This window comes from Microtus pennsylvanicus, chromosome 8, assembly GCF_037038515.1.
Source record: "Microtus pennsylvanicus isolate mMicPen1 chromosome 8, mMicPen1.hap1, whole genome shotgun sequence".
In the NCBI taxonomy this organism is placed as follows: domain Eukaryota; kingdom Metazoa; phylum Chordata; class Mammalia; order Rodentia; family Cricetidae; genus Microtus; species Microtus pennsylvanicus.
Window position 1 is genome coordinate 34,566,167 of NC_134586.1, and position 21,583 is coordinate 34,587,749.

Genomic DNA, 21,583 nt, shown 5'->3' on the forward strand with positions numbered 1-21,583 from the left:
TTATTAAAGATTTCTGTCTCTTCCCCGCCACCGCCTCCCATTTCCCTCCCCCTCCCCCAATCAAGTCTCCGTCCCTCGTCAGGGTTCCCTGCCCCGTGGGAAGTCCAAGGAACACCCACCTCCATCCAAGTCTAGAAAGGTGAGCATCCAAACTGCCTAGGCTCCCACAAAGCCAGTACGTGCAGTAGCATCAAAATCCCCTTGCCATTGTTCTTGAGTTCTCAGTAGTCCTCATTGTCCGCTATGTTTATTCCTTTTCTAAGGCAGATTCAAGCTGCCCTTAATCCTCAATCATCCTCTTCTCCCCCAGGTCTAAGGACTGCAACAATCTAGTTTAGCTTCGCCCGATGCGTGCTAACTACAACGCCCAGCATGCTGTGCGTTCGCCTCGAGCGCGTCGCGCGTTGCTGACGTAGGTATAGCGCGGGGAATTTCGAGTAGAAGGACTGGGCGGCAGGCCGGTACCTGGTGGCCTTGTCAGGTGCGACCATGGAGACCCTGGCCGAGCCAAGGTGGCCTCCGGGGCTGTCGATGATGAAGGTGAGTGTCCCAGGAAGGCCGGGGCGCAGACGGCGCTGTTGCGAGCGGGGCGGCCCGGGCCGCGCGCTTCCGCCTCGGCCCTACCCTGGCCGGCCTCGCGACGCCGGGTCCAACGCCCGGGACTGTTCGGGAACGCGCAGCGGGCCTATGCCGTGAGCCCGGGATGGCCGCCCTAACGAACCGGGTGTTTTGGGTTTCAGTCACAAGCACCTCGTCATCAGGATAAAGTCACCGGAACGCGGTGTCAACAATGGTGACAGCTCATCCTCGGAAGACTTCGTGTGTGAACAGTGACACCACGCGTGATTTGGGTGGACATTGCATCTGATGACGTTTTATAATCATATAGCAAAACAGGGGATCTGCTTGTCATGGCTTTCCATTTCTCGCTGAGGTTCACAAGTGCTCCTCGTTCTTAGCACACTGCAGCCGGTTTCTCCCTGATGTGCCCTGCCTGTTTCAACGACACATCTCTCTTTTATTCAACTTTTATTTATTTTATTAGTTTATGAGACAAGCTTTTACTCTAGTCTTTGGCTGGCCTGGAGTTCGGTAGGACCAGCCTAGCCTCTATCCACCTGATCCAACATCCGGAGCGCTATTTTTTTCACCCTTACCCTCGTAACAATGTTTCTCTGCGTAACAGTCTTGACTGCCCTGGAACTCGCTTTGTAGACCAGGCTGGCCTCAAACTCACAGAGATCCACCTCTGCCTCCCAAGTCCGGAATTAAAGGTGTCCGCCACCATCGCCCAGTTCGCTGGGTTTATAGTCATGGTCAGTGGCCATCCCTGGCTCACATTTTTTTTCTTTTTATTATTTATTTATTAAAGATTTCTGCCTCCTCACCTCTACCGCCTCCCATATACCTCCCCCTCCCCCAATCAAATCCCCCTCCCTCATCAGTGGCTCACATCTTTTTAAAACGGAGATTGGGACGTAGGTCCTGTACTTAGCCTTTGAGTTTAAGGGATTATTGCACACTGAATTATTTTACTTAAGTAATATTTACTTGGGTGGATATTTTTTATTTATTTTGACTAAGAATCACTCGGTAACCCTCCTGCCCTGGATATAGACTTTCTCCTTACTTTTTATAAAAGCACTGTATTTCCCTAAGATAGGTTTTTGGGGTTTTTTTTTTCTTTGTTGGCTTGTTTCGTGTTTGAGACAAGATTTTCCCTTGTGTATTCCTGGCTGTCATGGAACTCCTTCTATAGACCAGGCTGACCCCAAACTCTGTCTCCAAATGCTGGAATTATAGATGTGTGTCACCACTGCCCAGCACAAGTTTTTAATAGCTATATGATATTTTATCATATGGACTGTTAATGACAACTTGTTTGTGTTTGATTTTGAGACAGGCTCCCTGTGTAGTCCAGACACACTTGGAGCTTGCTGGCTAGCTCAAGGTGGTGCCTAACTTTTGGATCCTCCTGCTTCTGCCTCTGAAGTGCTAGGTTTAAAAGTGTGTGCCACCATAATGGTATTTACTTATATTTAAATTATTTATTCTAAACAATTATTTATTTCATTTTGTACATTGAGTGTTTCATCTCATATATGTATGTGTTCTGCATGCATGCCTGGTGCTTGTAGAGGTCAGAAGAGAGCATTGAATTCCTGGAACCAGAGTCATAAATGGTCGTGAGCCGTGGTATGGGTACCAGGAATCCAACCCAGGTCCTCTGCAAAGCAACTGGTGCTCTTAACTGCTGAGCCATCTCTTCAGTCTCTACAGTTTTTAAGTAACAGATTCATGTGGCTTAAGAAATACTTAAAATGAAACAGATTTCCTTCCTGCCATGCTCCTCAGTTCCTTGATCTTAGTAACTATAATTTATCACTTCATTGTATCTTTACAGAATTTTCTTCATATGTGTAATACATTCTATTCTTGCTTTTGTTTTTATGAGCAGGGTCTCACAGTGTTGCTCTGGATGTCTTGAAACTATGTAGATCAGGCTGGTCTTGAACTCACAAGCACTGGGGAACGTGTGCCACTATCTTTAGCTGTAATCTACATTTTTATTCATATCGCGTGCATGCATGCATGCCCGTGTGTGTGTGTGTGTGTGTGTGTGTGTGTGTGTGTGTGTGTGTGTAGCTCAGGGTGGCAGCCAGGGCCACTTTTATGCTAGACAAGGACTCCATCCTTCAGCTACCTCCTCAGCTTCCCAGACATTTTTTTCTTGAGAATAAAGCAGCCTACCTTACTATCTTCCTATCATTACTTTACTTAAACAAACTAAAGCTTAAGTTGCAAGAGTAAATCCTATTCTGTTTGGCTTGTTGTCCAATTTGACACTGACTGTAGCTAGCTGTTTTGAAGGCGTCCTCGTGTGGCTGCACTGTGGTGAATCATGCAGTAAGTGTTGACCTACCATGAGGAGGATGGGTATTTCAGTCTCGGAGTCCTACCCCAGCCCCCGAAATGCTAGGACTACAGGTGCATGTGGCCATACCCTGCTAGAGGCTTTTTGTTGTTTGACTTTACTAGTTTCGAACTTGATCCTTAAGCTATGTGGTGATGGATTGTTGATGTCTTCCACCAAGTGGTTACCATATGCCAGAGGATGGGGTCTGAAGAGCTAGAGTATGGGAGAAAAAGAACAGGAATGCAGAGCCCTTTGTGAAGGCCTAACAGTATGGCATGAGAATCCACAGTATCAACTGTACAAAGCGACTGGGGTAATCTGAAATTTGAATTTTTAAGTTTTTGTTGTTAATTGTTTTTGGTTTTTCAAAACAGGGTTTTTCTGTGTAATAGCCCTGGCTTTCCTGGAACTTGTTTTGTAGACCCGGCGGGCCTCAAAGATTCACCTACCTCTGCCTCCTGAGTGCTGGGATTAAAGGTCTGCCACCACCACACCTAGCAAATTTGAATACTTGTGGGGAGGTTTTTCTCTGTCATTAGACTTTCATGTTTATCTGTTGTTAGATTTTGAATATGTATAACTTACAAATAATTGTTTTAGGGAAATAGAGGGAAAGTTGTGTGCCAGGCATTGATTCTGTTGTTGATGTCTTGTTGATATACATGTGTTTTAATATTTCAGACAATAGATGATTTGCTACGCTGTGGGATTTGCTTCGAGTATTTCAACATTGCAGTGATAATTCCCCAGTGCTCTCATAACTGTAAGTACATTTTGTTTTGTGTTAGTAAAAGCACAAAGTAGTTTTCATTAACACTGAAGATTCATTCACACGTTCATTTTTCATCGTCCATTCCTTTATCTTGTACTTTTAGGAAGGTCTATGCCATTACCTCATCTTAAATATGGTAGTTTCTTACAAGGTTCTTAATTTTCTGCCACCCCCCCCCCTTGGATATTCTTATATGCTTTTTATTGACTTTACAGCAGTGAAGATTTTGGTAACAATACATGGTTATTTGTTGAGCACTTTAATATGTATAGCTTTGGGATGTTGCTTTTAGCAGAATGACGGATGAATGTTTCAACCACTTGGTGTGGAATTATAAATCTTAACCTTCAAAACAATAGGAATGTTCACACGTTTCAGCATGGAATTATATCCCAGTGAGCCTGTCAGGAGGTGAAAATACTGTTAAGTTAAAATTTTGTTAATGCACCTCACTTATTTCCTTTTGTATGTAGCACAGTACAGGTAGAACGAACTGACACTCTTGACCAACTGGAGGTGGGGAGCTCTGCCTACCTCCTCTGCCCGGCATTTCAAAAGTATTTTACTGCATATTGCTAGGGGAAGGTGGTGGGGAGCAGGATGGAGGAAATCTAAATGTAAATATAGTTTCTATTGAATGAATACTGTTTTTGTATTCTGCTATGGCTGGAAAATTGTCAAACCATCGTAATTCAAGGACCATCTGGATTCCCTCAGAATTCCCTCATTGAAGAGTGTTCAGATGGTTTTATCACTTAGCAGCTGGGTGATACTGAAAAGAGTTATGCAGTAGAATTGTTTATCTTCTTTATGAGAAATATGTTTTAAATGCTTGGTGTATAAGCTTATTCATTTGTTTACCTGTTTATTAGGTGATGTCAGTTTGCATGCCCTCATAGATATATACGTAGGCAAGTGCTCTGGTGCTGTGTTCAGATTTTGATAGCTCAAGGTTGTGGAGGCTGGTTAACTGTCATTTAGGCCATCTAGTTTATTGAATATTTAGATTATGAACTTTTTTTGTCCTCTGCTTTCAAGTGGATATTTGTCTTCTTGGAAAGTTAAAAATCAGTTCAGTTTGGCTTAAAAAAAGGTGGTTTAATTGGGAAAAAGCTTTGACAGAAAGTTCTGTAAAGTCATAAGATGTTGGCAAGTGTCAGCTTTGCAGATAGATACACCTGCACTTGGCTTCTGAGTGCCACTTACCAAGTGGAGGAGTTTAAAATTATTGTCCAACATTTCTCTAAATGGAAAAGACTACGGAGTAATTTTTACTTCAGATAGTTCTGAGAACTAATATGCAGAACTTGAGGCTGTGGAAGATGGTTTAGTAGGCAAAGTAAGGACATGAATTCTGATCCCTACTACCCACTACAAAGTTTCTGCACCCCGATAAGCCTCTCCTCTTATGCAATAATCCAAATCAGACCGAATCAAACTGAATTAGAAAAACCCATGTTTAATGGATAGAAACACTCCTGGATGACTTTCCAGCCCCCTAGAGAGGAGATGGTAAAGGAAGACCAGAAAACCACTTGTTTGTTCTGTGGGGAAGGCAATTTAAATACCCTGTGGTTGGCCTTGAGCATCTCTGGGGAAGGATCATTGGTGGGCTTTCTCAGGGATGGGGTCTGGACTGAGGCAAGTCCAGGGGAGGGGACTTGGGGTAGAGCTTCCATACAAACATTCCAGACTCTTTGGACATGTGGATGCCAGGGGCTAGAGTGAAACCTTCACCCAAACATCCACATAAAAGCCAAGGGTAGTGATGTAAACCTATAACCTTAGCACTTGTGTTCAGAGACAGGTGAATCCTGGGGCCTCACTCTAGTCAACCTACTTGGAAAAACAACAGTAACAACAGAGAATTTCAGGTTCAGTAAGAGACTTTGTCTCAAAAATAAGATGAAGGGTGATTGAGGAGGACACACAGCATTGGCATCCGTGCAAGTGCTTCCTCATATAATAGCCATACCAAAACCAAACCAAAACAAAACAAAACCCTCACTGCTTGGCTCATTTACTTTATCTGTTGCTGTGATAAAACACCATAACAAAGGCAACTTTTGGAAGGAAGGGTTTATTTGATGTGTACCTCCCAGAGAGATAAGAGTCCATCACGATCACTACAGGGAATTGTGGCTGCAGGCAGGCGTAGAGCCTGAGGGCTCCCATCTTATACCATAAATAGGAAGTGGAGAGATGGAACTTGAAATGGACAGTGTCTTTAAACTCTCAAAGCCTGCTCCCAGTGACTAACTTCCTCCAGCAATGCCACATTTCCTAAGCCTTTCTAAAGCATTACCAGCTGGGAACCAAGTATTCAAATGCCTGAGAAAAATGTAGGCCATTTCATTGAAACCACCACAATGTGCAAGTGAAGACTGCCCATTGGTTTCCGGCTGCCCAGACCCAAAATAATCACACAGAAACTATATGAATTAAAACACTGCTTGGTCTATTATCTTAGGCTTCTATTAACTCTTACTAACTCTTACATATTACATTAACCCTTTTCTATTATTCTGTGTATCGCCACAAGGCTATGGCTTACTGGTTACCCAATAAGTTCTGGTGTCTGTCTCCTTCTGCAGCTACATGGTGTCTTTCTGTTTCTGCCTACTCTATCTCTTCCAGCCTGACTATATTTTGCCCTGTTATAGGCTGAAGCAGCTTCTTTTATTAACCATGGTAGTAAAACACATTCACAGCATACAGAGGGGAATCCCACATCAATAATGGGTCTTTACAAATGTTAGTTTCCTTCCAGGTAGAGTCATATTAATAGCCAGGATCAACATTGGGGATTGTTCCTAAATAAACTTTAATATCTTTACAAACAATAAAAATCATACATTAAAATGAGCATATTCAGTGAGTTCTGACAGATATGTCATATAACAAGTACAGTAAGTTTCTTCAACAGATAATGTGGTCTTTGAAATACCCATAGATCTGTCTATAGCTAGATCTATCATGTGGTATTGTCTTGAATTGATAGGATTGATGGGTCTGAATCCTAGTTGTTTATTGCTCCTTACACATTCCAGGATTCATCATGGTAAATCAGTTTATTCTGTTTCACTCCGCTTGTTTGTGTTTAGTTATTAAAGTTTGAATGGATTAAGAAGCAGGTTAGTTAAACTGAATCCAAAGTCACTGTGTTGCTGTTCCAGATGAGGGTCACAAAATTAGGCAGAGCACATTCTGGAGTGCTGGTCCTTAGTTGGTTGGATGGTGTTTTCTTACAAGCTAAAAATAATTATTAAATTTTTGTTGAAATAATATGATTTAAAGTGATGTAATTTTTTTATTTTTTAAAAATATTTATTTATTATGTATACAATATTCTGTCTGTGTGTATGCTTGAAGGCCAGAAGAAGCAACCAGACCTCACTGCAGATGGTTGTGAGCCACCATGTGGTTGCTGGGAATTGAACTCAGGACCTTTGGAAGAGCAGGCAATGCTCTTAAACACTGAGCCATCTCTCCAGCCCGATGTAATTTTTTAAAAAAAAAACATCCACATCCACTGAATTAATGTAAGTGAGAGTCTGGGAAACTAAGTTAAAAGGAGTAACCATCCCTGTAGATGCCTGAGTTCAGCAACCATGGTTAGGAATTTGTGGCTTAAAATATTGCCTGGGAGACTTACTATATGTCTTAATTACTTTTCTGTTGCTGTGAAAAGATATAATGACCAAGGCAACTTACAGAAGCAAGAATTTATTTGGGATTACAGTTTCAGAGGTTTAGAGTCCATGACAATCATGGTGGGAAGCACGGCAACAGGCAGGCAACATGGTGCTGGGGCAGTAGCTGAGAGGTCCCATTTTGATCCACAACCATGAGATGAGCTAGAGAGACCTGACTGGAAATGGCCCGAGTCTTTTGACACTTCAAAGTCCACCCCTAGTGACAGATCTTCTTCAACAAAGTCACACTTTCTAATCCTTCCCTAACAGTTCCACCAAGTGGCTTGTGGGGCCATTTTCGTTCAATCCACCATATTCCACTCTCTGATCTCCATAGACTGGTGGCCATACAATAATGCAAAAATTCATTTTGTCAAGCTTCAAAAGTCTCTATAGTTTTTCAGTCACAACACAATTTAAAAGTCCAAATTCTGTTTTGAAACTCAAGGCAGTGTTTTAATTGTTACTTCCTGTAAACTCAAAATCAGAAAGCAAATTACATAATTCCAGCATACAGTGACATAGAATATACCTTGCCATCCAAAATGGAGAAGAAGGGGCATAGTGAGGAAATACTGGGCCAATACACAGCTGAAACCCAGAAGGACAAACTCCAAATCTTCTAGCTTTTTGTCTGATGGCCAGGATTTAGACGGTTCTTTCCTTCCATTCCAGCTTTGCTGACTGCAGCACACTCCTTGTTCTTGGGCTCCCTGTGTACAGCTCTCCTTGGCAGATATACCAGGGCTCTGGTATCTCTAATATCTTGGGGTCTCCCAGCACAGTCCAGGCTTCACTGTCACAGCTTCATGCTTTCAGGGCCTTTCAGGGCACTCCCCTGCCACATGCCTGATCTCTGTGACTGGCTCTATTTAGCTTTGGAGGAAGATTCCACAGCTACTATACTTGTGTATCCTCATGACTGAAAGCAAGAATCTTGTTGATAACACAAATTTTACTGCCCAGTTGGCAAAGAGCCTAGTCCCTCCTTGAATTACATTTGTAGAAGCTTTCCTTTGTTTTTAGCAGCAAAAAATTCCTCAGGCATTTCCTTGTTGGATGGGATCTTGCCCTGAGTGCACCCCTCCCTTTATTGTGTAACAGTTCTTTCTTTAGTCTTCTCAGCTCTTTCAGCATAGTCCTTGACTCTGACATTAAATTTTCTGCTGTTCTTTTTCTTCTCAAACTACATTTTGTGTTACCCCCCCCACCCCGCCCTCACAGTTTTGTTCCACTTGCTCTTTTTCACGTAGACTTGCATAAGAGGGATTGCTAAGAACTACTTGACTGAATCAGTATTCAACTGTCTTAAAATCTCTTCTACCAAGGAAATTAATCTGTTTTTAATTTAGGACAAGTGTGAAAAGTAGCCACATTCTTTGCCAGAATATCACAAGAATGCTTTCTATTTCAGTTGCTAATATTGTTCCCCTCTAAAACCTTTTGAGCTGGCCTTCATCGTCCCACATTGCTCTCAGCACTGTTGCCTTCCAAGCTCCTACTAGGATGGCCCACTAAGCCCTACTTCAACTGTTTTTCTAGTCTAAAGTCTCACAGTTGTCCACATTCCTCCTCCCCAAAACAAACAAACAAACAAACAAGCCAACCAACCAACCCCAGTATGGTCAGACCTTTCAGAATATTACCCCACTCCTGGTACCAACTTTCAGATCTTTCCAGCAACTGTCAGTCACACTTCAGGTGTTCTCTTTGATGCTGGCTCCAGTATAGTTTTTTGTTGTTGTTGTTCTGGCTCCTGAGGTGCTTTCTGCCTGTGGCCTCTCCTCCCTGTAGTGCAGCCTGTCTAGTTTTTTAAGGGGCGGGGTAGCAGTTTAGCCTGTGACCTTGCTTTTCTGATTTTCTGATGAATCTGAGGAGAGTTGTTGGCTTTTCAGGTTGCTCACAACTGAATGGCAACTTCCAGCTTCTTTGCAATGCCCAGAGGCTCTCAACCTGTCTTTTGCCTGTCCTTGTCCATAATATGGCCCTTCCTATTTTCCCCTTGGGACTGTTGTTGGAGCCAGCAATACTTTATTTTTGAATACTTGCACCATCAAAATCATACTGTTTTTGTTTCTCCAACTAAATTGATATGTTTTAAATAAGGCTCCTTAATTCAGCTGAGCTTTGGCTTCATGTAAAGGAGCCACCATTGAGGTATCATCTATTACACCAGATAGTTTCCTTTGGGAATACATCGTACACTGCCTCAGCTATGAAGAATTTAGGAGATACTTATATCCTGCTTGAGTTGTAATGTAGTTGCCCTGTACTTTGTTGGCTAAGGTAAAAAACCTTAGCCCTGTCTGTTGTTTGGCACTTGCCACCCAAGTACTTGTTAAGCATAGGGTGGTGGGCATCACAGGGTTAGTTAGGGTGTAGGTATCTGGCACATGTATTAAGTAAACCTAGGGCTTCTGTGTGTACTGTGGTTCATAAATGGAACAAAGAGGGAGTGGTGAGTGCTCACAGAGTTGTGAGAGCTTAGAATTCATTGTACTAGATGTGTTTGCTTAACAGTGCTTTCAGTTACACATGTAAATACTTGTGGAGCAAGAAGGTGCTAGAAACTTAAAATTATAATGATATAATGCTGGAAGTACTCTAGTCTTAGGCCAGAATTTTGTTAATAGTCAGATTCCTATGTTACTGAATAGCATAACTTCCTATGTTGTATTTTGTGTCTTTTTACAGATTGTTCTCTCTGTATAAGAAAATTTTTGTCCTATAAAACTCAGTGCCCAACTTGTTGTGTGGTAAGTTTTTCTTTCCTTTGTAAAAATTTTGTTGAATGGAACAATTTATTTTTTGCTTTCTGTGTCCACAAAAATGCACGGGATTATATGTAGTGACTGAGTTAAAACATTTGACTGTTTCCAGGAAAGACTTCCGAAGTATATATAAGAGACCTGGGTTTTGTTCCACTTCTCATCAAGGGTTTTGATAACCTTAATGTATTTTGTGAGGTAGAAGGCTGTAGTACTCTTTGACTCCTACAATTTATGTTTTTATGGTTCCTAACTTTTTATAATTTCTCACTTTGGATGAACACTACTGGTGGATTCTTGTTTGTGAAGAACTGATATTTGTATTTGTAGAGGAGGTAGGAGATTGATGGCAACTGGGCTCAACCTGGTCTCTTAGCGTCCTCCCAGACCAGCCCTTCAGAACAAACATTAGCAAGTGTGCTGTCTGTCCCTGAGACTGTTCTTGCAGTTAGAACAGGCAGAGAATGAGATGGAACGGGAAATTAAACCTGTGTCTGGGGAAGGAAAGAAGGGACAGGGCTCTCTTGAAAAGGACACTGGGGAGCTGGAGGTGTGACTGCTCTGGCTGGTACAGCTTGTCAGGATGTCACTGGACTTGTCTAAACTGTTTCCTTGTGCTAAACAGTGCAGTTGCTTCCAACCTCGGAGGTCTTTGCCACTGCTGTGCTGCCTTTGTTCAGCTGGACTTAGCACCAGTGTGTACCAGACAACATATATGCCTCAGTGCCAGATGGTGTTTCTGTAGTTTTGAGTTCTTATTTTTTAACCTTCTTTGAATAGTTAGTGCCTCTTCCAGTGTTATTACTTAAAAGCCTCTCCTGTTGCTGAGTAATTTTGGGGAAAGCTAGTTTTGGTATTTTGAAGAAAAATCCTTGTTCATGTTGGATTTTTGTTTTAGTGCAGAGTAAACAGCAAATAGTTTTAACATGCTTTTGAGAGCTGCAATCAGGCTTCCAGTTAGCAGGTCCTCCCTAATTCACTGGCTTAAAAGTTCCATGTTAGTATGAGATGAGTCTACTTTATTTTGAGATTTTCCTAGAAGACTAGTGGGACAGAGAGCCGCAGGAGGACAGCTCAGACATTTTGAAATCAGAATTGTGACAAGTTAATTATTGTTTATGACCTTTTCCATCTGTTGTTTTTCTTTTCTAGGCAGTAACAGAACCAGACCTGAGAAATAATCGTCTTTTAGATGAACTGGTAAAAAGCATGAATTTTGCACGGTATGATTCAGTTTCGTGACTAACCTCTAACTGCCTTTGCCCTTTATGTGTGCCTCTTTTCCATCCCCATTCAGTTAGGGAGTTCAGGAGTACAGGAGCAGAAGAAGGGAAGTGGCAATAGCCACTGCACACATGAGAAAGTTCTAATATGTAGTCTGGGGTTTTTCTATTTGATAGAAAATCTCCTCTTTTGAATAATTAAGAGTTAAAGTGTGGATAAATTGACTATTTATAGTTGATGCTGTATTGCTTCTGGGTTCTTAGGTTTGAGTGGACAGTGCTAGAGAATATCTGTGTCTTTGCAGTTGTGTATACTAACTGTATTTGGTTCTATTTGTATGTTTTAACCTATTAATCAGATTTGCTCAGCATGTGTAATATGGTATGCTGTTTGTGATGTGCAACTGCTTCTCTGTAAAGCTCTTATACATAGCTTTGTCTTTAACTTTCAAATGCATGCATGTGTGACTGTGAATGTGGTCACCCAAAGGGATATAAAAAGGCATGTTTTACCAAACATATCTTGCATTGTTTTAATCATGTTATTAGTCACATGTCCATGTATAGGACTTTTTGGCTTGTTGTAACATTCTTGGAGATATCTTACCTTGCCTCTAAAAATGTCACCAGACTGCTATTAGAATTGCACATTTATTCGTAGGTTTGTATCCTAAAGATGATTACATTTGGCACTCTGAACTCTCCTGACATTCATTTCAGTAACTCTGGTTAGCTTTTTTCTTAGTGAGGTCACATAAGGGTGGTGTACTATGCTAGATTAAGAAACTATATGGTTCTCTGATTCTCTTGAAGTCATTGCTTTCTTACTGTAAAGTCTCTTGTCTGTTAGGACTTTTTTGGGGGGTGGGGAATATGTATAGATGTGACATGTGTACTTGTTCATGTGGGTACACTTGCCTGTGTGTGAGGGTATGGAAGCTAGAGATCAGTACACACGTGTGTGGGTACACTTCCCTGTGTGTGACGGTATGGAAGCTAGAGATCAGTACACACGTGGGTGGGTACACTTCCCTGTGTGTGACGGTATGGAAGCTAGAGATCAGTACACACGTGGGTGGGTACACTTCCCTGTGTGTGAGGGTATGGAAGCTAGAGATCAGTACACACGTGTGTGGGTACACTTCCCTGTGTGTGACGGTATGGAAGCTAGAGATCAGTACACACGTGGGTGGGTACACTTGCCTGTGTGTGACGGTATGGAAGCTAGAGATCAGTACACACGTGGGTGGGTACACTTGCCTGTGTGTGAGGGTATGGAACCTAGAGATCAGTACACACGTGTGTGGGTACACTTGCCTGTGTGTGAGGGTATGGAACCTAGAGATCAGTACACACGTGGGTGGGTACACTTGCCTGTGTGTGAGGGTATGGAAGCTAGAGATCAGTACACACGTGGGTGGGTACACTTGCCTGTGTGTGAGGGTATGGAAGCTAGAGATCAGTACACACGTGGGTGGGTACACTTGCCTGTGTGTGAGGGAATGGAAGCTAGAGATCAGTACACACGTGGGTGGGTACACTTCCCTGTGTGTGAGGGTATGGAAGCTAGAGATCAGTACACACGTGTGTGGGTACACTTCCCTGTGTGTGAGGGTATGGAAGCTAGAGATCAGTACACACGTGGGTGGGTACACTTCCCTGTGTGTGACGGTATGGAAGCTAGAGATCAGTACACACGTGGGTGGGTACACTTCCCTGTGTGTGACGGTATGGAAGCTAGAGATCAGTACACACGTGGGTGGGTACACTTCCCTGTGTGTGACGGTATGGAAGCTAGAGATCAGTACACACGTGGGTGGGTACACTTGCCTGTGTGTGAGGGTATGGAAGCTAGAGATCAGTATTGGGTGCCTTTCTTTGATCACTCCCCTCATTTTGGGGAAGTGTTTCTTACTGACTTGAAGTTCAAAATTTTGGTAGGCTGGCTAGCTAATAAGTTTCAGGGGTCTGCCTATTCCTGCCTGGCCAGCCCCAGCTTTTTATGGGGGTTCTGGTGCGTAAACTCAGATTGTCTTGCTTCCACCAAAGTCACTTAATAACTGAGCCATCTCCTCAACTTGTTTTTGTTTTGTTTTATTTTGCTTTTTAAGATTTATTTTTATGTGTCTGTGTATTTGAAGACCCCAAATGGATTCTGTCATTTTCTTGTGCTTGCCTTCTTGGCAGTACCATTGCCAGCACCATCCTTGAGGGGCATGTTTCTTGGATGTTCACCGTGTACAGTGCTGCGGACTTATCTGCAAAATTAGTAGGAATGAAATAGAAGTTAATCGATAGCATTACTTGTGTAAATGCTGTCTAAGATTGATGAGGGGAGAAGTTTAATCTTATGACTAAAATATTGCTTGTTGATTTTGTTTCTTGTCTTTCCCATCTGCCATTTCCATTTTATATGCCATTCTGATTTTTAAAAATTTAATATTCTAAATTGAATAATAAGAAGATGTGGGAAATAATGTAAGAGGTTTCAGATACAGGTTGATGTGGATCTTTTATATTTTCTTTTGACCTTTGGCATTCATTTTTAAAGAGCACACTTTTTCTTGGTTCATTTTAATTTAAAGTAATGTCCTTAACCAGGTGTGGTAGCTTACCTTTATTCTAGCATTTGGACCCTGTGTTTAGGGAAGAAATTCTTTTTTTGTTGTTGTTTTTTGTTTTTCAAGACAAGATTTCTCTGGATAGCTTTGGAACCTGTCCTGGTACTCCCTCTGTAGCCCAGGCTGGCCTTGAACTCACAGAGATCTACCTGCCTCTGCCTCCTGAGTACTGGGATTATTAAAGGCGTGTGCTACCACCACCAGGGAAGAAATTCTTTTTTTTTTTTTTTGATGATGAGAGAAGCACCTGGCTTTTTTATTTTTATTTATTTATTTATTTATTTATTACAGATTTCTGTCTCCTTCCTGCCACCGCCTCCCATTTTCCTCCCCCTCCCCCCATCAACTCCCCTTCTCTCTTCAGCCCGAATAGCAGTTAAGGTTCCCTGCCCTGTGGGGAGTCCAAGGACCTTCCACTTCCTTCCAGATCTAGTAAGGTGAACATCCAAACAGCCTAGGCTCCCATAAAGCCAGTACGTGCAGTAGGATCAAAACCCAGTGCCATTGTTCTTGACTTCTCAGCAGTCCTCATTGTCTGCTATGTTCAGCAAGTCTGGTTTTATCCCATGCTTTTTCAGACCCAGTCCAGCTGGCCTTGGTGAGTTCCCGATAGAACATCCCCATTGTCTCAGTGTGTGGGTGCACCCCTCATGGCCCTGAGTTCCTTGCTCGTGCTCTCTCTCCTTCTGCTCCTGATTTGGACCTTGGGGTTTCAGTCCGGTGCTCCAATATAGGACTCTGTCTCTGTCTCCTTTCATCGCCTGATGAAGGTTAATATCCAGGAAGATGCCTATATGTTTTTCTTTGGGTTCACCTTCTTATAGCTTCTCTAGGATCACGAATTATAGGCTTAATGTCCTTTATTTATGGCTAGAAACCAATTATGAGTGAGTACATCCCATGTTCCTCTTTTTGGGTCTGGCTTACCTCACTCAGGGTAGTGTTTTCTATTTCTGTCCATTTGCATGCAAAATTCAAGAAGTCCTTGTTTTTTACTGCTGAGTAGTACTCTAATATGTATATATTCCATACTTTCTTCATCCATTCTTCCATTGAAGGGCATTTCCAAAATATATAAAGAACTCAAGGAACTAGACTGTAAAAGGCTAATCAACCTAATTATAAAATGGGGCACTGAGCTGAACAGAGAATTCTCAACAGAAGAACTTCAAATGGCCAAAAGACACTTAAGGTCATGCTCAACTTCCTTAGCGATCAGGGAAATGTAAATCAAGACAACTTTAAGATACCATCTTACACCTGTCAGAATGGCTAAAATCAAAAACACCAATGATAGCCTTTGCTGGAGAGGTTGTGGAGTAAGGGGTACACTCACCCATTGCTGGTGGGAATGCAAACTTGTGCAACCGCTTTGGAAAGCAGTGTGGCGGTTTCTCAGGAAATTCGGGATCAACCTACTCCTGGACCCAGCAATACCACTCTTGGGAATATACCCAAGAGATGCCCTATCATACTATAAAAGTATATGCCCAACTATGTTCATAGCAGCATTGTTTGTAATAGCCAGAACCTGGAAAGCTTGACCCAGTAGCTCAAGCTTCTTATTAATTAATTCTTATAACTTATATCAGCTCATAATTCTTGTCTATGTTAGCCACATCTCTTGGTACCTTATTCGGCCGAGATAGTCACATCTTGCTTTCTCTGCATCTGGGTCACAACTTCAAACTAAAATTTTCCTCTTCCCATGATTCTCACTGTCATGCCTCTATTTCATGCCTGGTTGCCATCACCCTGCTTATACTTCCTGCCTGGCTACTGTATTAAAAATAATACAAGTGACAGGATAAAAGACCACTGCCCCACAGCACCCCCCCCTTTTTTAAAAAAAACAACAATTCTGAATCTGATATCCTTTGTTTAGCTTTTCTCCTGACCATTATCCATAACAACTTGTAACCAACATTCTAAACAAAGGAAAATATCCATAGTAAATTTTTTAGGAATGTGGGCGTAGTTTTCCAGGCTACTTCCTGCTGGTCAGGGGCACTGATAATCTTATGGGTACCTAAAGAAAGTTTAGAATTACGATCAAGTCCTGACTGGAGTATCTTGAGAGGCTTGATCATCTCAAGCAATAGTCTTGAATCTGTTCTGGATGTAGAACTCAGACATCTGGGCTATCTTCTTCTGTTAGATATTTCTCAAGGGGTTGGGAAGAAATTCTTAATCTTAACCTTTGAACAAAAGTTTAGTTAGATTTTTTGTTGTTGTGTTTTGAAAGGAGAGCATCCTTTTTGCCCTAAGTGGTAAAGTACTATTTCTTTTTTCTTTTTTCTTTTTTAGACTCCAGTCTCCATCTATAGCATCGGTGTTATGAATTGTTTGGGTTGGTCAAGTTTGGAGTTCTCTTTTGATACTCCAAATGTAAGAATTTACGCATTTTAGTCCCACCCATTTTCAAGGCGATCAATGACTTTTAGGGGATGGATGAGTCATTTTCTCTTTCTCTCTCTCTCTCTCTCTCTCTCTCTCTCTCTCTCTCTCTCTCTCCCTCCCTCCCTCCCTCCCTCCCTCCCTCCCTCCCTTCTCTTTCTCCCTCCCTTCCTCCTCCTCTCACCTTCCCTCCCCTCCTCTTCTTTTTCTCTGACAGTGCTTCTCTGTGTAACTCCCTGGTTTTCGTGGAACTTCCTCTGTAGACCAGGCTGACCATAACCTCAAAGATCTTCCTGCCTCTGCTTCCCTAGTTCTGGGATTAAAGGCATGTGCCACCACAACCTGGTGGCAAGGAGTCATTTACTTTAGTACCCATTGATAAACTGTCTCTGCTCTAGTAAGTAATCCCAGACCTATTCTCATGCAAACAACCCTAAGGAAACTTAGTGGGTGGGGGGAAAAAAAGACGAGTAAGAAACATGATAGGACCAGGACTTGTTGGGAAGAAGAGTTCTGAGGAAGTTGGTACGGTTAATAGGGGGTAAGGGAGGTGAATATGGTCAGTGTACAGTTTTACATGTTTGAAATTGTCAGAGAATTTACAAAAGCATTTTAGATGACAATTATAGCAGAGAATACTCTTAGCATCTCACAAACAGGATGTGTTTGTTGTGGTTGTGATGTCATTTACAGCATGCTGACTTTTGCATTCAGGTGGCACTGTGTAGTGATATTTTAATAAATAAAGCTTGCCTGAAGTCCAAAGAGTAAAATAGCCTTACTGATCAGTCATACAGACCAGGCAGTGGTGACACACACATTTAATCCCAGTAGCCACACTAATTTGCCATAGAAACCGGGCAGTAGTGGTGCAAGCCTTTAATCCCAGCACTAGAGAGGAATATAAGACGGGAGGAGACAGCTCTCAGTCTCATTCTTAGATTCCTAGAGGCAGGATCACCATTTCGGACTGAGGACTGAGGTAGAGGTAAGAGACAGTGACTGGCTGTTTTGTTTTTCTGACCTTCAGGTTGAACACCAATTTCTGTCTCTGGATTTTTATTAATTGTGCTGCAGCACTGGACTCCAGTTCTATTTCTCTAGTTATGATTATAATCAGGAGATTTCCCCTTTTGACCCCTGTGTCTTCATCTGAAAAGATAAATGGCGCTGTTGATGGGATTACAGATGAGAGTTATATACAGGTCTTTGTGATCATACTTGGTACAGAGGAATCCAAAACCAGCTTCCTTTTACCACTGTGCATTTCCATCTCACACATTAGTGCTCTAAAGTGCTATTAAGAATGCGTTCTAGGGGCTGGAGAAAGAGCTCTTGCTGCTCTCCAGAGCTCGGGGATTTGATTCTTAGCACCCACATGGCAGCTCATAAAAGGTCTCTAACTCTAGTCCCAGGAGACTCAATGTCTTCTAGCCTCTAGTGTATTGCATACACGTGGTACACAGATATATGTAGGTAAAAACTCATGCATGTAACATAAAAAGAAAAGAAAAAGAGAATGTGCTTTAGTGACCACTGTCTTCTTCGTTAATGGTTCTAAACTGCTGTTTGTATGTTTCACATCAGAGCAAACATTTGTAGGTACTCTAGTGGAGTAGCTAGATTCATTATATGGCCTTAATGACTTATGCACCTGAGATATATTGTGAGTTTTTATTCTTGACCACATTCTAAAGAGGTGAGGTTACTTGTATAGTTAACAAGTTGGCAAGCTTCTTCTATACTTGTTGAGTAACAGTATTCAGAGCAAGATGCCCTGTGACGGCTAGTTTTTGGGCTCTGTCAGCTATCTGAGATCTAATTTGTATGCTTTCCAACTAAATGCCTTAGACCTGGGACTTTATTTACCCATATGTACAATGAAATGCTGATTCCTCTCTGATAATCTTTCTAGTTCTAAAAGTCCATAATCTGTCCATGAGATATCTGAGTGCCTGTGATGAATGCTGTTAGGTTCTGCAGAGCCATATCACTTTGTTAAGAACTCATATGAGTGATGGAAAGTAACCAATTCTGTTTAAATGTAAATATCAATTTAGAAATTAACATTTTCATTCAACTTATTTTAGGGTATATGAATCATACAATGTATTGGTTTTAGATGTCCTCTGTTTTCATGTTTTTCAAGTCTTCAAACCTCAGACTCTTGTCAACAGTTTATTTCATATTTATCCTTAAGCGTCCTAAGAGCAAGTAATGCTTCACATGTGCAAAGGGGACTGCTGATACTCTTTTCTGTTCCATACCTGCTCTGACGTGTGCTGTGACTCTGAATAGCAGCATTGGGGTGTGTGTGTTGAACATGTGTGTGCCATGTATGTGTATGGAGGAGTTATGGAATATTAGGTAAAGATGTGTTATGTTTGTTTATGCTTTGGAATATTTGTTTAATGATGCAAAGATGTGCTGCATTCTATTATGTTGCATTTGTTTAACTCTGTGAAACTGTGTTACTTTGCCTGCCTAAAACACCTGATTGGTCTAATAAAGAGCTGAATGACCAATAGCTAGGCAGGAGAGAGAAATAGGTGGGGCTGATAGGCAGAGAGAATAAATAGAAGGAGAGAGAGAAAAGAGAGGAGCAAGAAAATTAGGAGAGGAGGATATCAGGGGCCAGCTACATAGCCGGACATGGAATAAGAAGGAAAGAAAAGATGTACAGAAATAGAGAAAGGTAAAAGCCTAGAGACAAAAGGTAAATGGGATAATTTGAGAAAAGCTGGCTAAAACTAATCCAAGCTAAGGCTGGGCATTCATAAGAAGTAGTAAGTCTCTTTGTGATTATTTGGGAGCTGGGCAGCAGGTACCCCAAAGAGTAAAACAGACAAACAGATAAACAAACGAAAACCAGACTAACAACATGGAGGTCAAAGGACAGCCATCAAGTATCATTCTTTGCTTTTCTACTTCGTTTGAGGTGGGATCTCTTTGTCACTGCATAAGCAGCCTAGCTGGTTCCTGAGTGTCTGGGATTTGTCTTGTTTCTGCCTCCCATCTCTCCACAGGGGCACCATGGGATTTCAGATGCTTGTGCTGTTACATCTGGCTTGTACATGACTTCTGGGCACCAAAATTAAAGTTGTGGAGCTTATACGGCAAGCACTTTTACCTACTGTCTCCTTGGCCCTGCACTGGAAATACCCTTTTAACTACTCTAGCTAAAGACTTTTGTATCTTCCTGAACTCTCTTTTATTACTACTTAATTTTTTGATCCATTAATAAGTCTCCCTGGCTCTATCTTCTTTACTTTACTTTCCAAGGCTTAGTCTGTCATCTCCATACTGTCTAGAATCTGGTCCAAGTCAGCTCATCCTAATGGAATGTGATCATTTCCTAATTGTATATTTTTTACTTTGGCTCTCCTAAAATCCTTCCTGGTGGTAGTAACTAAAGTGATTCCTTTAAAGCAAACATTTGGGTCATTTGTAAAGCCATTTAGTGGCAGTTCCTTATGTTAGGCAGTTTTATGGTGTTATCTTAATAAAGTGCCCAAACTGTGTACCTTATAAGGACTTTGGTCCTTCTGGAGCTTTCATTCCAAGATTGGGAGGCATGGGCTTACATGACTTTGGTGAGGATGTTTTGGAACAAGTGCTTGCATTCCAAGTAAGGGACAGAGGACAAGGAGTGTGCCCAGAGTCCTGTGTTGGGACATGCTCCAGTGAACTAAGGGCATCCCATTGTGACCCACCTTTTAAATTAGATCCAAGATCCACAGCAACTCCCAAACTAATGCCATTTAACACTCAGGCATTTAACATCCAAATGATTGAGTTCTCCATCTCACTGGAGCAGGAGCCCAAGTCCTTTCTGAGTTAGTCCTCTTGCCTTGCCGTCTTGTTCCTTCTCAGACTTCATGTTTGCCTTTTATTCAGTTGCAGGCCTTCTTGTTTCTCCTCTATGTTAATTGCATCTACCCTAGACTTTGTGCTTGCTGTTCTTTGTAGGTGAACCACTGTCTGCCCAGGTGGTGCCTGGCTAAGACCCACTTTCTCTGAACTCTGTTCTCATAAGTTACCTTCTTAATGAGGCTTTCTGACCAGCTATAAAGAATACTTATTTCATCTTCTTATGCTTGGCCGCATCTTATTTTATTTTGTTTTAGTTTAGTTTTTCTTGTGTGGACTGGCTCTCTGAGCCTTCCACATACTAGGGCATCTCTCTGCCAAAAACTGTTTTCTTAGCCCTTTGGTTTCATTGTATTATCACTTTTCACATATTTTGTATAAGCCTGTGCTTTTCCGCTTACTTTGTAACTTTCATGGAGTATAGGATTTGTTTTCTATTCTGCTTCTCGGGCAAGAGTAGGTGGTACTGGAATAAGTTAATAGGCTTTAATTTTAGCTTCAGGAATAGTTTATTGTGACCTTGTTGCTACTGTCAGCCATAGTTTTTGTTGGCGTTCCATGAAATAACAGAGCCAATTATAATTAAATTCATCTGAATTGTGGATTAAAGGCAAAAACTTATCACTAGTATGCTGAAAAGATCAGTGGTGTCTTATCTGTGGTTGAATACTGACTCTTGCCCTTGTCATTATGAGAGGAGAGCTTTCTCAGAACCTTCCAGAGACTGGAAGGAAAGAGAGATGATGGTTCTGTTTTTTTTTTTTAATTTCCATTTCCTCCCTAAGATGAAGGTCCTTAGATGTTTCTTTAATCTTCCTGCTTTTCCTTCCGACTTTCTCCTCCCCCTTCTTCCCTTCTTCTTTCCCCCAATTTCCCTCCTTCTACCTAATCTCCCTCCCTCCTTTTCTTAGACACAGCATCACTATGTATCAGAAATTGGGCTTGAGTTAGAATCTTCTGCTTCAGTTTCCTGAATGCTGAGATTATAGCCATGTTCTATCACCCTTGGCTTAGCTTTTCTTTATTTTTAATCTTCTTTTTTAAACTGTGGGAGATTTTTAAATTTGTATGAAAGTTGGCAAGATAATATAATGACTGCCCTCCCTACCTACTTTGCACCTAACTTTTCCTGTGGAAATGAATATTTTTCTTTCTCCTTTTGTAATTTTTATACTCTTTATCCCTGGCTCCTGTTTTTGTTCTTGTCTTTGGCTCAGGACATTTTCTGCAGTTTTAAGAGAGTTGGTGGTGGTAGACATCTGTGTCTTAGTCAGTCTTGGGGGAGATGTCTCATTTGTCATCACTCATGATTGGGACTGG

General features: G+C 41.7%; 1 protein-coding gene across 3 annotated transcripts in view; it reads left to right on the forward strand.

The window, feature by feature from the left end:
* Nucleotides 1-399: 399 nt before the first annotated feature.
* Rad18 (RAD18 E3 ubiquitin protein ligase) overlaps nucleotides 400-21,583 on the forward strand; it is a 92,216-nt gene continuing 71,032 nt past the window's right edge. For 2 of the 3 annotated variants that reach the window (XM_075983262.1, XM_075983263.1), the window contains exons 1-4: nucleotides 400-540; nucleotides 3,599-3,680; nucleotides 10,079-10,140; nucleotides 11,305-11,375. In XM_075983262.1, coding sequence (XP_075839377.1) covers nucleotides 490-540; nucleotides 3,599-3,680; nucleotides 10,079-10,140; nucleotides 11,305-11,375 — 266 coding nt within the window. In that variant the 5' untranslated portion in view covers nucleotides 400-489. Of the gene's footprint in view, nucleotides 541-3,598; nucleotides 3,681-10,078; nucleotides 10,141-11,304; nucleotides 11,376-21,583 lie in introns of those variants that run through there. The other variant, XM_075983264.1, reaches the window with a different exon arrangement.